Raw genomic sequence first — 18,302 nt, 5'->3', positions numbered from 1 at the left:
TGCCAGGTGATATGTTGTTGCAACCATTTCTTTTCCTTAAATAACATTTCCTGTGACGTTTTGTGTCTTAAAGAGCAAAATTAGTATGATAACCATAAAAAAAAAGATAGCAATAAGTAGCAAAATTTATATCGATTTCAAGAAGTGAGGTTTCCGATATCGTAATCTACCATTAAAAGTACATCAAATCGTTATGGAATAATAAAAGAACATTCAGCCAAACCAACATCTGCCTTGGATATAGTAGAATGACCACGAATATATCAAATTATAACTTTGATTTTTCGTTTCATTTGCTTTTTAATCATGGTGGAAGATAACATCTTTTTGATTCCAAAAAGCAATATGATACCTCAGATTAAGTACGAAAAGGAAAATCGTTGCATATTTATGAAGTGTTCCAAAAACCCTTTGAAATTCTAAAAATCAATATTGTTTTTCGAACGATCATTGGACTATTTTGATTTCTAAAGGATTTTTTCCCCCTTTTACGCTCGTATCATCCACGAATTTCCACTCAGATGAAATTTTGACTTTAAGAGATTCATCAATACAGCGACAGTCAGATATTTGATTTCTTGCGTGGATGTTTTATTTTAATTAGTATTTATTTCAATGTAATTACTGTTAAAAATTTGTGGATCTTAAAATGTCTGACCAAATATTTGAAGTTTTAAACTTTTGCAAAAACTTAGTGACAAGGAAGATTCACCCGATTAATGTAAGTTGTTTGTTTAATACATTTTTTGAAATTCACATATAAATATTAATTTAGTAACTTTCTTACCTAAGTTTATAAATTTTGCTATATGACTAATTACATAACATTAACTCTTTGACGTAGGATTTTCATTAAACATATTTTTCATACTTTTTTTCATTATTTTGAATTGATTTAGTTTAAAGTAAATGAAAAATATTATATTTAACATTTTAATAATTTTTAGTTAATACATCATCTGGCACCGGAGTCCCTTTTGCGTTAAATGTAGAATTTACCAAATATGGCTCATTTCCAAACAATAGTTTTTAAAATTTGCAGTTATTTAGAATTTTCTTTGATTTGCAAAATCAATTATTGATAAATTGTTTAATATGAATAAAAAAAAATCTAACTACTTTTTAGAATTTTATATTTTAGAACAAATGTAACTCTGAGAATTTAACAGAATTTTTTAGTAACTACTAGCTGTTTTTCATAACTGAAAATACCGAAATTTATTTTTACTTGTAATTCTAAAATATATAAAATGGACACCGGTGTCGCATCTGCCCCAAAAGGTTTTATTATAATTATATTTTTAAATAATTAATCTGTTCTAATTTTATTATAATCAGTACTGCGTTTCAAATAATTAGTGAAGTATTTAAATTTTTGAGGTATTCATTTTATTTTATTTTTAATTTATTTTTTAAGCTAGTATCATTCATTATTTTTCAAGCATTTGAAATTTTGACCTATATTGGATAGTATCATTGCCTCAACGGTTGAATATTTAATTTTTTTTTCTTGCATGGATGTTTTTATGTAATGAACATTTAATCGTCTTTATTGTTGAATATATTTGAAAATTTTAAGGGTATTTAAAATGTTTGTCAAATCATTTGAAGATTTAAAATTTTGAAGAAAAGAAAACTGATCCAAGAAGATTTACCTGACGTGTGTAAGTTGTTTATTTCGCAAATTTTATATTACTAGTGGGCTGCGCCCCCTGCTCGCTAACGTTCGCCAACCCCCGAAAATTGCTACGCAATGTTATATGGTTTGCTTCGCAAACCAAGCTCGCTACTAACTTAGGTACATTGCAAATGCACAAAATTCTAAGAATTCTATACAATCATTCAAATCCATATAACAACTTTTTTTTCTAAAAAAATTGCATCTTTTTAGAAAATACTGAGTCCTTAAAATAAATTTGAATTCAAATAAATGACATGTAATTCGTGAAATCTATTAGAAATGTGCTATAGTATATAATCTTAAGATAAAATTTCTAAAACTGATATCTCTTCAAAAAGGTTCAAATTTCGGCTATAATTAAGTCTATTAAAAATTGAAATAAGTGAATTGCAATGGAAAAACCTACCTAAACAAATAAATTCTAGTAAAACAAATAAATTCGTGATGTAAATCAAAAATTGTCAAATAAATTCGTAAAACATAAATTCGTGAAAAAAAAAAACGCTTTCAACAAAAAACTAAAATAGAGATGTATCGACAAAGACTTCTGCCTAGCTTATGCTCTCCCTGGTTAGTTCAGTTTCTGTTTTTAAAAGCGCTATATGTTGTTGAGCCATCTTAGCTAGATTTGGCATGTGACATTTTCAGCGGCAATCATTGAGCTATTTTCTAGCGTTGCCATTCGGGGAGTTGTAATGAAGCTTTTTTTTTATCGCCGTGTAAGAGAAATATATATATAGATTCTCATGAATAGTTCGAAAACTTTTTTATAACTTTATAAGTATTGATTAAATTTTTATATTACATAATTACTATTATAACTTTTATGAACTATTTTACAACGCTATTAATGTAATTAATATTACGAACTATTCTGATTTTTAATAATTTTTCTTAAACTTTTTACGCTTGTGTCATTCATGAATGTTAGCGTAGGCAGCAATTTTAATTTATAGTGACTCCTTGAATGTTTTTTTTTTAAAATTATAAGCTTTTATCTTTAAATTTATTTTTAAATTATAAGCTTTTAGATATACTCTCAAAAATTTGAAGTTGTGAAATTTTGGCTAGGGCGTAAAGGATAAAAGGTTAAAGTTGTGTATTTGGTTTTTATTGTATTATTATTATTTTATTTGACCTATATAACATTATGTTATCATTTTTTATTACAACATTACTATAATGTCAGATTATTATAACGAATATTATAAATCGAATGGTTTTTGAATTATTTCTTTATTTTCAATAATCTATTTTCTTTTTTACTCTCGTATCACTCACGACTTTTCCACGCAGATGAAATTGTGAGTAATTAAAATTTTCATTAAAGCATCTACTATCTTATATACTTTGATTCTCCCCTGTATGTTTAAATGAAACAAACATTGATGGGTTTATAGAATAATTTCGCAACTGACACCCTTGATTCAACTACATACTATCGAAATTACAGGTTGATTGAAAAATAACTTTACCGACAAATGGCCCTCTAAAAAACTACCGTTATGATCTATAAGCTCAAGAATGATGTCAAAAACGAATGCAGTTCCGTTTTTTTAAATTTTTTTACTTATTTATCTTAACGTAATCCTAGGATTAAAAGACTTAAGATTGAGTCGGAAAGATATTTTTGGCTCAAGAAATTGTGACACTAAGCTTTTGCCAAATGTCTCCATTTTTCGAGACCACTAACAAGAAGAGAATGCATGTGGATAATAACCTTTATAAACAGAAGAAAAAATAGGGATTTTAACATATTTTCAAATTTTTTTTTCTTAGTGCTTACAATATTCATCTTAATTTTGTGCATTCATTTGCTGATATATCAATTAGAATATTTTTTATAGATTTCTTTGTTAAAAAGTAGAAAAAAAAGGTTAAAAATTCTTGTTAGGTATATATAACATGCTGTAAAAATTGTAGTACCATGCTTATTCCATGCACAGTTTAAATAGGTGCATTATACTTAAGGTAAAAAAGTTTTCTTCAAAACTTTATCTTAAATAGAAAAATTCCTTAGGGATTTAATTAAGATTAAAACACAAAATTATCATCTGTGAGAAAAAGCAATTTAAAGTCTGTCTGCTGAGCAAAGTTTCTGTATTAGGACAATCTAAAATCATTCATAACTTTTTTTAAAAATGTAGATAGATATATGATTTTTTTTCAGTGCATTTGAAATAGTTTGAAGTTTAATTGTAACCAATAAACTTTTTTTCGATATTTTGGTCATTTTTTGGGTACTGTGATAAATGCTTTCTTCGTAATTTTTTCTCTGTTTCAAAGGTTCTTTCTTCTCGTTAGTGGTCACGAAAAATGGCGGCACTTGGCAAAAGTCACAATTGGAGTCCCCTTTGGTTTAATTATTATTGGTTCATTATTTTCGGTGCATTACTATTGGGGAAAACCTTTAAAACCAGAGAAAAAATTACAAAGATAGCATTTTACGTTTTGAAAATTGTCGGTGTGTCCGTCCTCATATGTCTGACGTGTCCATAGTTTTCTCCCCCTGTTTTTAAACGTTTTTATTGCTCTCTTTTTCTCGTTTGCTGTCACGAAAATTGACGACTTTAGTCAAAAGCCATATTTAACAATTTTTTTTTTTTGAGTTCTAAAGATATCGCTTCACCTTAATTTTAGGTTTTTTACTGCAATGATTACGTTTCAATCAAACAAACAAAAAGTTGCCATTTCAAAATTTCAATATTTTGTCACTGTAACTGTAACCGAGATAACTACCTTGACCGTGATATATCATTCTTGAGCGCATAGATCATAATGTTTATGTACAAAATTTTATTGCGTTCTTTCAATCGGTCACATGTCAGCAAAGTTATTTTATTTCCTCTGTATATTTTTCTTTTATTGAATGCATCACTGAGATTTTATTACACATTAATAAAATTATTTATTTTTTGCTCAAATATCTTTACCTTTGTCTTACAAAATATAACATTTGATAATTCCAAAACATGTTTTTTCAATTCCAAATAGTTTAAAATTATGACGCCTGAAGCATTTACAAGATATTTTTAATACGTCATTTCTCAAACTTGCAACTTATTTTCAAAACTTGAAAGAAAGAAAATGCTTTTTGTATTATAGAAATACAATTTATTCCTCTCTGCTTCCAATTATTCGAAATGTTCAAACTTGCAGACGATATTCGAATAATAACGTTAGAAACATTGAATTGCGCGAAGTTTTCAGTTTTTTTTCCCTCCGTTCTCTTATGGATCAGATATCACCTGGGAAAAGAAGCGTCGATTGTTGTAGACATGGCGTCTTTGTTCATGCGTTGAGAGGCGGGTATTGTCTTCGGACTGACAATCGGAGTACATTTATGGAGTGGAAGATTTAGGCCTTTTTAGTGTATAGAATTTCACAAAAAGAGATTATTTGATGCAACTGGAACAGTTTTTTGTTAAAGGGATCATTGTTCAAGGATTTTTAAAAAAAAAGAACTGTGACAATTTAAAAAAGAGTTTATATAAAAAAGTATCTTTGTTATCGTTGTTACGCATTTTTAGAGTACTACATAGTTGATAAAGGCATAGAAAAATAACCAGAAAATTGAATAAAACAAAAAAATATTATACCTTATGTCAGGGCCGTTTTAATTGCATGCAGATGCACAAAAATGTTTTAGAATCCTATAACATACCTTAATGTTTAAAAACGAACAAAAAAAAAACTTTACATACATAAAATAAATCATTTTTAAGATTTGCAATAGTTTTAACAAACTCAAACACATTTTGATTACTCCAAAAACTCAAATAAAACATTTTTAAACTTTTTCATAATTTTCTTTTTAAAAATTGATATGCTAACTAGTTGTAATCCTCAAATAATAAAATAGTTCTCAAAACCATGGAAGTTAATTAAAATATTTTAATTAAATAAAAATATAAGGGTATAACAAATCAAAAAATAATCAAAAGATATGCATTATTTTGTCAAACTAAATAGTTATTAAAATATCTTTCAATGTCTAAATACCTAAAATTTTCATGAGTGCCTAAAGTTTTTTATTGGAATGTAGAAAAATAGATTGCCTTTTTAAGTTTTCAAGATGGTTAACTACTGAAATTATTGGTGCTTGTATGATAATCAATCAATATTTGCAGAAAAAAATGCACATTTTATACAATAGAGTATGATTATTTCAAAAAATATATAAGGCATTGTTGTTTATTTTTAAGTTTTTTTTTAATACAATTTATAAAAAGTAAATTCCTCAAGCGGGGCGCTTGAGGAATTTACCCTGAGTGCCAGGCATCTTCTAAATACGAAATAAATTGGTGATTTTCTAATGTAATCGGTTTTAACAGGTAGGAAAAGAATAAAGTATACTAGAACATTTATTTTTCATGTTCACAATAAGAAATGAAAATTTATATAATAGTAAAATATCTTAATTAAAACATCGAAATGCAAATAAAAAGGAACTGAATATGAAATTAATTAAATGAATGAAGTTGTTCTTTATGAAACTTACGCTAAATTTGAAATGGAACTGAAATTTCTAATGAAACCGAGAAATTTTAAGTTTAGCTCAATGTCTCAAATCAGGCTTATATCAGGTTCTGTATTTATCAATATGAGAAAAAAACTTTTTATTTTATAAACACAAAATTTATAAAATATCTGGAAAAACTATACATGGTATAAAATTAAGCGATGTTAATTGTATATGGTAAAGGTGAAAATTATTAAACTAATGAAAAAATGTGCTAGAAATAAAAAGAAAACAATTATAATAATTGGTTTAGAAATGTGTTACAATTTCAGGCTTAAATCAAGTTCTTTATTTACCAAAAAAATAAAGAAAGAAAGAATATTACTAAATAAATCTTTGAAAAATGTATGCACGGAATGAAATAACAAAAAAGTTAGCTTGTATTAAAAAATAGCAACTCTGAAAAAGTTGAATTAAACAAAAATATTTATGCATTCAATTAAATAAAAAGAATAATTTTTGTTTAGAAATGAAATTTCTGGAAAAAAGAGCATAAAATAGGACACAACATGAAAGAAAAGCTAGAAAACATGCAAATTACTGTATTTCTAGAACCATATTTATGAATTATTAAAAATAAAAATGCATCAAGTAGCACTGTAAAAAATTCCGAATCAAATTACAATAAAACCATTGTCACCTGAACATGTTACGGAACAAGAAATTTAATGTACCACAATTTTACCATATTACCATTTAATGTACCATATTATTATAAAATAACTAATTATTATTATTAAATTATTATTATTAAATAGTTCCTGAGTACGACTTTTTTTAAAACTTCAGTTTCTTAGAAATTATTCAACCGATTTCGCTCAAACTTTGTATTATGCTATGTGTTATGTCACCAGATTTTGTTTAAAATGACGTATAAATATCTATATCTAACGATTCAAATTTTTTTAAATCATTATTAAAAAAATAATAAATAATAAATATTTACTTAACTTTTTTGTAAAGAGTTATCTTTAGATAAAAGAATTTTGTAATTGTGTGCAAAAATTGTTCAATTCATTTTAAAAAGTTCTCGAGATATTGCGAACTAGACAAAAAGTAAAATTAGCATTAAGGGGTCCAAACTTTTGACCTCTCTCCAGACCAAACTATTGAAATCCTTTTTTTTTCAGATTGCGACTACCCTCTATATTTTAGGGATCAGATATCCGAATCGATCGTAAAAAGGATATGTTTATTCAGAAACGGCACAAATTTGAAACTGATTTCGTATCTCAAAATATTGTTGTTGTTGTTGGCGTATGCCTGTTTAGGCAGAGGGGGTGCGATTGCTCTTGTTTTCCAGTGGCGCCATCTATGGTAAAGAATTCGACCTCTGCCACACCGTCTTTGCTTACTTTCTTTATTATACATAATAGTAAAAGAAACTATTTAAATAAATTTCTTTACTTTTAATCTTTTCGACAATGAGGAAGAAATAGAATTTTTGAATTCTGAACACGTATCATAATCTGACTTTTGTCCAAATTGTTAAAAAAAAATGTATTCAAAGCGAAGTTCTTAGGTCAGGGGCTGTTGAGTTAACTAATCCCAATATAGGCATAGATATGCAATTTACTGCGCAGCAATACAGCTACGCATACTGCCATTTTTCATCTCAAAAAACTGTTTAAATTTTTTTTTTCTTCGCATTGTAAAAGAGATATTTTTTTAATCAAATACTGAACAAGCCACGTAAACAAATCGATGTTTTTTAATCATATTATTTCACAAGTGATTTTCCCAAGGTCCAAAAAAAATCGTTTTTAGTTACATTCCAAACCTTTTATTAAATTTCAAACGATTGAACTGTAATGATACTCAATAAATAAGAAAAAAAACAACCAAACTCTTTTTTTTAATATCGAATGTTCGAGTTACAAATTTTCCAACTTTTATTAAGACAAATATAAATGAAGAAAAAAAACCTTCAATTTCAATTTACTTCACTTGAAAAATTTAAAAATTTGAAGCTTAAATAGTTTGGAAAAAAGAAATTGTCGGAAAAATAAATACAACTGATGCAACGGAAAAATAAATACAACTGATCGAGTTAAATCGAGGAATGTTGCGAAATTATGGAAGAGAAAACGAAATGATTCGATTGGATAAAAATGCCGAAGGGGACGTCTATAATTGAAGAAAGCTCGTTAAAATATCATACAAAATCACAGAGGGATGGAAAGAAATTATCTTTAACACCTCGTCAGTACTATTTTCATACCGATTAACCAGTAGTACTGTACTACTGGTTAATCGACATCTAAGTGCTGGCTTCGTATGTTGGTAATTTAACAATAATTAATACTTTATCGAAAACAAAAACAATATTTATTGATAATATAAGTGTACTCGTAACTTACTACATTCACGTACATTTATTTCATATCGGCGTTCTACAAATTTTTCATCACAAAACAAAACTAAGCATAACCGCTGTTGCCATTCTTAATTTACAATATATATGCGATTACATTCGAACTAAACATAATCGCAGTTGCCATTCTTAATTTACAATCTATATGCGCTTACATTCGAACCAAGCATAATCGCTGTTGCCATTCTTAATTTACAATCTATACGCGCTTACATTCGAACTAAACATAATCGCTGTTGCCATTCTTAATTTACAATATATATGCGCTTACATTCGAACTAAACATAATTGCTGTTGCCATTCTTAATTTGCAATATATTTGCGCTTACATAAGTAATCATGGTTATCGGAAAATTGAAATAGTCAGATTATTCGGGACTTTTTCAAGTCCCTGTTTCGATCTATAAATAAAAATCTAATGATAGTGTGGTTGTTTTCTGTTATTGTCGGTGCATTTTCATTGACTGGAAAATCACTTCGTTACGTCCGGTTTTCCTCCATTAATTTCCATGTTTTTTTTTTTTTTTTTTTTGGTTGGCACTTGCGTAAAATTTTATAAAAGTCATAAAGGTATTGTTTTCCTGTAAAACGCTTTTATATCCCAAATTTATAGGTATTTTTCCTGCCATATTCATTTTTCTTATTATGCTTTTCTAATATTATGCTTTTGATTGTTTTCTGAATTGCAAGTTTAAAACCAAAAGAGTTGTTTCTTAATTATAACGTATTTCTATGATATTACCTTATTATCAGTATTATTTTATTACCACTAAAGAGATTCGTTAAATGATTTAGAACTGCTTCATTCACAAATTGTATTTCATACATCCGTTTGTTTGGTAAGCGAGAATATTAAATTACGTTTGTGATTTCGTTAAATTTCAAATGTTATTTAAAGAATGATTTTTGAGCAAAATTATTTATGCTCTCTAATTGATCTTAATAGAATCATAAGGGAAAGAGAATTACACGAGATCGTTCATACCACATACCAATTAAAATTGTCTCAAAACAAATATTTAATTTAAAGAGATGAATGTTGGACGTGGGAAATGTGCAAGCAAATGCAATTTTTCATGGAACGTATATTTAAAATTGTATATTAACTATATATTTTAAATTACATATTATTATTTTAAAGTTATCTATTTTAAGCCATACATTAACTTTCTTAGAAAAAACTGTTTTATTTCAAGAAACAACAATCATTGTGAACAGGGCTCGAAAAAACTCAGAAATTTTACCCGTCCCCGAGGACGGCTTGTCCAACAATGTACTACCCGTCCTCATTTGAAACTAACCCGTCACTTCTAAATAAATAAAAATAATTTTTTTCTTCTTATTTATTACAAACATTTATATAAATTACACAATGAATTAGTAGCTACTAGGATTACATTATACAGTAATAAAAGAAGTACTAGGTAACTAAAAGTAAAACCTAGTATTTCTTTTATGAAATAATTTAAATGACAAGGGTCAAGTTATCTGGAATGTCAATTTATCCGAGGGTACTGCGTTTTTTAAATGAATCAAATATGACGTTTGCCTGTACCACAATAAAGCCTATGATTTACAGAGGTTTCTGCACAGAAATTTGAAAGGGGTTTTCTATTTAGGTGGATGCTCATAATTGCGTTTAACGCTTACGTAATGTGTTTTTTTGTAAGTTCATTGCTGAAAAGTCTCTTTCAACTGCTGCAGTACTCCCAAACGGAAAAAAACTACAATCCACCATGCGCAGTATGTTGCTGTACGGGATTTCTAGATTAGAGGGTCAGTTTAAAAGTGAGGCGCTAGACTCTTGTAAGATAACAAAAATTGAAAGTGTATCACGAACATTAACGGGAAAATGGCTGTCCGCGCGTACGTCTGATTCGAGAAATTCGTTGTCCGCGGGAAAATTTTGACCGCCGAGGACGGGCGGGCGGGTGGTTTTTCGAGCCCTGATTGTGAAGCAATTATCGGCATTGGTAAGCGGCAGCGAATCGGGGTTTAAGCCTCCAAATTAATGTATAAATATTGAAATGTGATTGATATTACATAAAATATGCAGTTGCTGTTATGAAGTTAAAAAGTGTTCTGTTTCATATTTAGATTGTAAATAATGGCATAATATCATTGAAAAAAGAACTTAATATTTTTCTGTTTAATTATCTTCTTTTGACAGATGAATTTTAAATTCATCATCACAATAGTAACTGGGCATTACCAGCTGCAATAACGATGCGCTTATCGGAATGCTTCTGAAAGCATCGAAAAGTGTGTTGAATAACCGAAGTGTTGCATGATTAGACATCGGATAATCAGGGTTCAACTAATTATATTTTTTTTTAAATTGAAACTCAAGGGAAATACAGTGATGAAAAATTATTATGGACAAACTAGAAACTTTAGGGCAGGGATAAGCTGATTGGTAGGGCACTGGGCCCATGTCCAAGAGGTCGTGGGTTCGATTCCCGCAGGCCGAAGACTCCTCTTGTAGTAATTGGTGACTGATGCTTGTTAAATACGTCGAGTCACAAAGTCCTTATTTTCCCATAACAAATCATACCTCTGGGGGTACTGATCCAGGAGTTTCCATGTCTTCTGGATTAGTCCAAAATTACAAGGCTATGGAGTTGAACATTAGTTGTCGTTAGCCTAAAATTGGAATCGTTGAACAGCCGACCCGAAATTGGGTTGGCTGTTCAACGACTGTTCTATAAACTTAACTACTGGTTTGAAATCCATGAGAATTTGACACAGCATTGAAAATTAATAATTTCAACGTCCAAGGTAGCCCAGTAGTTAGAGATTCGGACTCTATTCCAATTGGGCCGGGATTCGATCCTCGATCCTTATAAGACTTACCGAGTGCATGTACGTGCTCGTAAAAATCTGTGAAATTGAAAGTACTGTGGTCGTTCGTTGGACAGTATCAAGGGCTTACTGATCTGGAGAAAATTTACTTCTCCTTCAGATTTTTGTCTATAATTAGGAAGTTGCCCTCTCGACTGAGTGGTGATGTCTATCTGTGGGGTTCTGAGTCCAGACGTACTTTTCACCCTTGCGGTGCTCTTTTGTCAACCGATAGTAACACTTTTCTGACTTATTTCAGAAAAGCAAAATGGCTGGCATGTGTAAGGGTCAACATGGCATGTGTAAGACAACAACAGAATATAAACTATTTCGTGAAAATCTTATTTTTTTTAAACCTCATTTTTATAAGTAAGAGAAAAAGGTCATATTTTGCATGTTATTTAATATGCAAGATGAGAATTTGAAAGGTTACTCAGAGAAACCCTGAATGTTTTTGAGAATATGCACGTTTCAAAGTTCATTAAAGTTTAACGTTCAAATAAATTTGGTAAATACCAATTAACTTTGATAAATAAAATAAAAAATCATATTTTTTATTGTTTTATAAATGCAGATCATTAAGAAAAGTCCAATGGCTGGCGTGACTGGCTTGTCCGAGTGTCGTTGGAAACAACAAGTATTAGAAAATAGAACACGACAAAGAAAAAGATCTACAAGTTATAAAAAGCTTTTTCTGTTACCTTCTTTTTCTAGGGTTTCTTATTCAATAGAGCCTATGTTGAGAAATCAATAAAGAATTTCGGCCCTTAATGGTTTACTAATGATTTTATTTCCTATTTCGGATATCGATCACTTGTGGTCCAGTATCTTAGATAAGCAGTCAGTATTTTGATGTATCGGTGTACTTTCAAATTGAAAATGCAGGTACCTCTTGCCTACCTAACTCAGCTTGAAGGAGAAACTAATGAAATAAAGGTAAGAGTTTAAATCATTGAATGCATAAGATGCATTATTAGAAGAAAAAAAGAGCTAGTCGCTTACTTTGGTGCATGCGTAATTATCTATTAAAATGTTATGCCATTCTGAATTATTTTAAAGTTAAAATTTAAGTCTTTTTGCTTATTGAAACTATAGCAATACTTTGATCAGTACTGTGATGTATGGTTTTATCACACTGAAAAAAAAAGTATGGTAAAAAAAGGAAAACCACAGTAATTTTTAACAAAAAACTTTGGCTATGGTTCTGGTAAAATTAAAAATAAAATATTGTTTTATGATGTTGTCTCATAAAGTTGGTAAATGTGGTCAAATATGTTGAATTTATCATAATACATGGCATAAAAAACCATATAATTGGGGTGAAATTTACTTCTTAGTATAGTATTCTTTACTAAATGTGTATAATAAAGACTATAATTTTGAAAGCCAGAATTTCTGGTAAACCATTATTATATATACAGCAAAATTACCAAATGAATGGTTTAAATAGCGTGTATACACACATGCACTCACTCATATGTACCTGTACATAACCAAAATTATCTTCTTTTTTTTAACCAGAAATGTCATTGACATGCATTGGTGATTTGCTTTCTAGTGTAGAAAAGTCATTGTTTCTAATATTGAACCATAATATCGGTACACGAGGCTATACTACGGTAAATGTGTGGTACTAAACTGAACTCCCGAAGCGCTTTGGTAATGACTTTTGGTTAAATTAACAATAAATATGGTCACATTACCATGCTCTTTGGTAATAAATATAGGCGTATGGTCGAGGATGGTGGTTACGGAGGGGAAAGTGCCCCCTCAATATTTTGCCAAAAGTCAAATTTTTCCTGAATTGATTGCATAATTAAAAAAAGAAATTAATAGCTGAACAAAAATTAAGATTATCACATCCATTATCCTGTTTGCTGGTAAAAACAGCTGTTTGAAAATGCAGGTGAAGTGAATATCGGTATATTTTTTTAAAAGGGTAAAAGGGGTTGTTGATTACTAATTAAGACTTCGGTAATGCACCCATTTACTGGAATGTACTCGTCCATAAGTTTGGTTTTTCAAAACAAGATCGTTTGGTCAAGATCGTCAAGATCCTTAGCACTCGTTAAAAAAAATATCCCTTTTAAAATGTGCTTTTTTTCCATTTTCAAAAAGAATTGCATTTCTCTGAAGGTAAGTGAAATATTTTTATTCTAAGATTACAGAAAAATTATTTATTTAAATTGTATTAACTGCATTAATGTCTAGTAATAAAATATAATTTTATACTACAAATTAATAGTTACTTTTTTTTTAAAATAGTCATTTTTACTCGCATATTTACTAATTTTATCTGAATAAAACATTAGTTAATAAATGTTTTGAATTCAGAAGTTGAAACAATAAAAAACAGGACATAAATGATAATAATAATTGCAGAAAGAATATCCCTACAGATGATAAGGAAGAAATTAAATTCTTACCTTTCAATATAATAAATATCGCCATTAAAAAATAATTTATTTATATTAAACTCTTTAAAAGTTAAAGCTTTTATGCGAGAAACTCATGGAAATAAAACTTAAGGGTGAAATAAAAGAGTATAATAGACTAAGAATATTCATAAATCAATCTGAACTGTCATTAATCTAGCCAAATTAAAATAAAGAATGGAGGTGAAAATATTTTAGTGTTCTTCGTATTTCAATTTCGAATTTTTTTTTTTCAGTGATGTGGGTTTTATTTATTCGATACCTTTTCCCCTTTGGTTGTTTATCTTTCGTCTTTTAAAATTTATATTGATTAATGTAGTTGCGCAGCTTAAATATGAAAGCTTAAAATTAAAATTTTGTTTGGGAAATACTGTTATGAGCACAGCTCGAACATTAAATTGTATGACGTGAGTGTGACATGCATTTTTTACCCTTATATACCAGACCAAGCATGTAAATATTTAGAGATATCGTAAAATATTGCTTTATGTCCTCTCGAATTTTGAAGAAATACTTGGAAGCTGCTGATCAGGAACGCCAAAGGAAATTAAAAAATAAAATTGATTATATTTCATAAGATATAAATATTATTGAATTTAATTATCTAAATAAGAATTTATTAATCGAAGTTTTAAATTTTTTTTATTTCTCTAGTATTGGTTATTTTTATTTAAAAAACGTTTATAGTTCAAACGCACATATTTAGTGTCTTGTGTTAAAGTATTTGACAATTTTTTTTTAATAATTTCATTCTCATGCGCATAAATATCAGTTGTCATAATTGTCTAAAAAATCAGAGTAAATAATTGTCATCTTTTTTATATCTATTTCTAAATAAATACTTTCATTTTAAAATGCCTTTCTTCTTGATTTTATTATTGAATTGCATGACTTATAATACCCGCGGCAGAATCGCAGCGATGCGGCGACAGTGTCGCAGAACGTTACAGAGCTCTTGCAGAAAGATTTTTCATTTGAAAATTAAGAAATTTAGTTTTCTTTTTTATAGAAATTTACACGTAATATTTGAATCACGCATTTGAGTAACCTCTTTTTAAGGAGTTCGATTGGCGTGATTTCGTCGTCGATCGTTTTTTCGGATATTTCATGATTTTAAATTATTTTTTTTTTAATGTGATGATTATTTTCAAAATGCGAAGAAGGAAAAAAATTTGTGCCCCCCCCAACAAAATGCGAGAATATCACTCATAATATTAGAATAAAAAATTGTGTTCAATTAATACATGTTCAATTAAAAAAGAAAATTCTAATTTCTTTTGTGAACACAGCGCTTCTGTTATTATTTTAAATTGGTAATACATATCTTTGCTATTATTAAAAGTGTCTTGCAGAAAGATGTTAGTGCTAGAGAGTTTTGTCGCAGATAGCTCGAAAAAATTCTGCAACAGGGCTTATAATGTCACTTACTTTAATTCATTCACTCTCCAGTGTCCATGAAAAATATATAGAAATTGCTATCTTCTTTTAAAATTAAGCTTTCTTCTGTCACTTACTTTAATTCATTCACTTTCCAGTGTTCATGAAAAATATGTAGAAATTGCTATCTTCTTTTAAAATTAAGCTTTCTTCTGTCACTTACTTTAATTCATTCACTCTCCATAGTCCATTAAAAATATATAGAAATTGCTATCTTCTTTTAAAATTAAGCTTTCTTCTGTCACTTACTTTAATTTATTCACTCTCCAGTGTCCATGAAAAATATATAGAAATTGCTATCTTCTTTTAAAATTAAACTTTCTTCTGTCACTTACTTTAATTCATTCACTCTCCAGTGTCCATGAAAAATATATAGAAATTGCTATCTTCGTTTAAAATTAAGCTTTCTTCTGTCACTTACTTTAATTCATTCACTCTCCAGTGTCCATGAAAAATATGTAGAAATTGCTATCTTCTTTTAAAATTAAGCTTTCTTCTGTCACTAACTTGAATTCATTCACTCTCCATAGTCCATGAAAAATATGTAGAAATTGCTATCTTCTTTTAAAATTAAGCCTTCTTCTGTCACTAACTTGAATTCATTCACTCTCCATAGTCCATGAAAAATATATAGAAATTGCTATCTTCTTTTAAAATTAAGCTTTCTTCTGTCACTTACTTTAATTCATTCACTCTCCAGTATCAATGAGAAATATATAGAAATTGCTATCTTCTTTTAAAATTAAGCTTTCGTCTGCCACTTACTTTAATTCATTCACTCTCCAGTGTCCATGAGAAATATATAGAAATTGCTATCTTCTTTTAAAATTAAGCTTTCTTCTGTCACTTACTTTAATTCATTCACTCTCCAGTGTCCATGAAAAACATATAGAAATTGCTATCTTCTTTTAAATTAAGCTTTCTTGTGTCTTTTGTTATCCTTAAAAAATGATAATTTATTATTTAAAAAATTATTTAAAAAATGATAAATTATAATTTTCCTTATTTTCGAAACTATGAAAATTCATAATTTCCATGTAACTGTCTTTTCAAATCTATTCTTCGCTTCAAATCATATTTTTGCTAGTATTTTATTTCCCTTTTTTTTAATACAACGAAATAGGACATCGGAAATCGTCTTGAAGAAGGGTTCCTTTCATTTTTTCCTTAAAAATATATTTTTTTTCGATTTCAAGAAAACTTAGACGCAGTTATGCGCTTTTGCCAGGACATTGAAAGTATGCGAAATGCTCCCGGGATGGTGAATTCTCTGTACAATTTAGTAAAGGCGTAAATACTATTTTACGCATTTTGATTTCAGTGTAAATAATTTTGTTCAAACATTGAGAACAGTCTCTACTTTGAAATCTACACATTACTTTAAAATCTCCATATTTTTTCGAATATGAACTGAAATAACTCCTTTTATTTATTTATTTTACATACTTTATTCAAACGGTTCACATTTTTACATGCTTTGGAATTTTATGCATTTTGGTTTCAGCGTAAATAATTCTGTTTACATATTGACTACAGTTACAGTTGTTACTTTTAGTTACCTTATAAGATATTTCAGTAGACTTTTTTTAAACGAACTTTGCAGTAAGAAATGGTTTTGCTCTAAAAGTTCAATAAATGTACATTTAGATTAAATGTTTTTCGCCTGATTTTGTCAATATGCTTTTTTTTTAAATGCTGTCCTTTCTTACGAGTGATTATTATAAACGTCATAATATAATGGGTATATTACCTTCGTTAAAAGAAACCTTCACTAAAATGAATGAATATTTGCCTAATCATCATATTTTCTGATTCATTATTTAATTCATAATAAAGTTTTAATAAAAAATAGAAAATTTTTACATTTTATTTTGTTTTTGAAGTTATTTTTCAACACATTTATCATTTTAAAGTAAAAATTTCATGGAAATCAAAAGGCGATCTATTAATATCAACTTTTTTAAGAAAAGATAGAAGATTTAAAAAATAAATTCTCCGCAGAAGTACTAAAATTGTATACACGTGGACAGGAAAATTCAGAAGTTACTATCGCAACCTATAAACATGATTAAGTTATAAAACTTTTATCCATAATTTTGAAATTATCCTTGTGAAACTATATAATAAATACAGAAGTTCGGAAATTGTTTTTTAATAGTGGAGCGATTTAATGACATTTATTTTATATTCCGGAGAACTTAAAACAGTTTTTAGAAGAAAAAAGTAGAAAAATATCTTAAAAAATATTTAAATGTATGCATTATGAATAATTTATGCATAGGTTTCTGCTTGAGATGTTTTTAAATTAAAGATATTTGAGAAAGTTTTATACTTTAAGAAGCAAGGGATATTTTTTGCTACACTTTGTAAACAACTTTTTTTTACACTTCGTTTTTTTACACTGGAAACGTTTTCGTTTTTCGTAATTTACATTCTGTAATGGGGAGCAACTTAATGAATATTATCCCGTAAATTATTATTATTTTTATTATTGTTATTATTATTAAGAAAATAATTATTTTCCATATATTTTGCAAATAACTTTTTTACACTTTGGAGAAGTTTTCATTTTTCGTAATTTACATTCTCTAATGGCGCTCAACTGAATAAACATTATGCTGTAAATAATAAGAATTATTATTTTTATTGTTATTATTATTAATAATAATAATTATTTTTTTACATATTTTGCAAATAACTATTTCACACTTTGTAAACGCATTTGTTTTTCGTAATTTACATTCTGTAATAGCGCGCAACTGAATAAAAATTATGCCTAAATGATTATTATTATAATTATTATTATCATTAATCATAATAATAATAATTTTTTACATATTTTGATAATAATTTTTGACATATTTTGATAATAATTTTTTTACTCTTCGGAAACGTTTTCATTTTTCGTAATTTACATTCTGTAATGGCTAGCAACTGAATAAGCATTATGCCGTAAATGATTATTTTTATTAATAATAATCATAATAAACTCATTTACGAGAAAAAAGTTTC

The 18,302-nt window shown here is 28.1% G+C and overlaps 1 protein-coding gene across 1 annotated transcript in view; it reads left to right on the top strand.

Moving 5' to 3' along the window:
- Nucleotides 1-506: 506 nt before the first annotated feature.
- Nucleotides 507-18,302, top strand: part of LOC107442862 (anoctamin-4) — a 346,119-nt gene continuing 328,323 nt past the window's right edge. Inside the window, exon 1 of the mRNA XM_087168997.1 lies at nt 507-721. Coding sequence (XP_087025123.1) covers nt 650-721 — 72 coding nt within the window. The 5' untranslated portion in view covers nt 507-649. The remainder of the gene's footprint in view (nt 722-18,302) is intronic.

Source organism: Parasteatoda tepidariorum, chromosome 8 (assembly GCF_982258835.1).
Source record: "Parasteatoda tepidariorum strain Cologne lab strain chromosome 8, Ptep-v5.0, whole genome shotgun sequence".
NCBI classification, from domain to species: Eukaryota; Metazoa; Arthropoda; class Arachnida; order Araneae; family Theridiidae; genus Parasteatoda; species Parasteatoda tepidariorum.
Note: the sequence above shows the minus strand (reverse complement) of the source record. Positions and strands in the feature narration are given on the sequence as shown.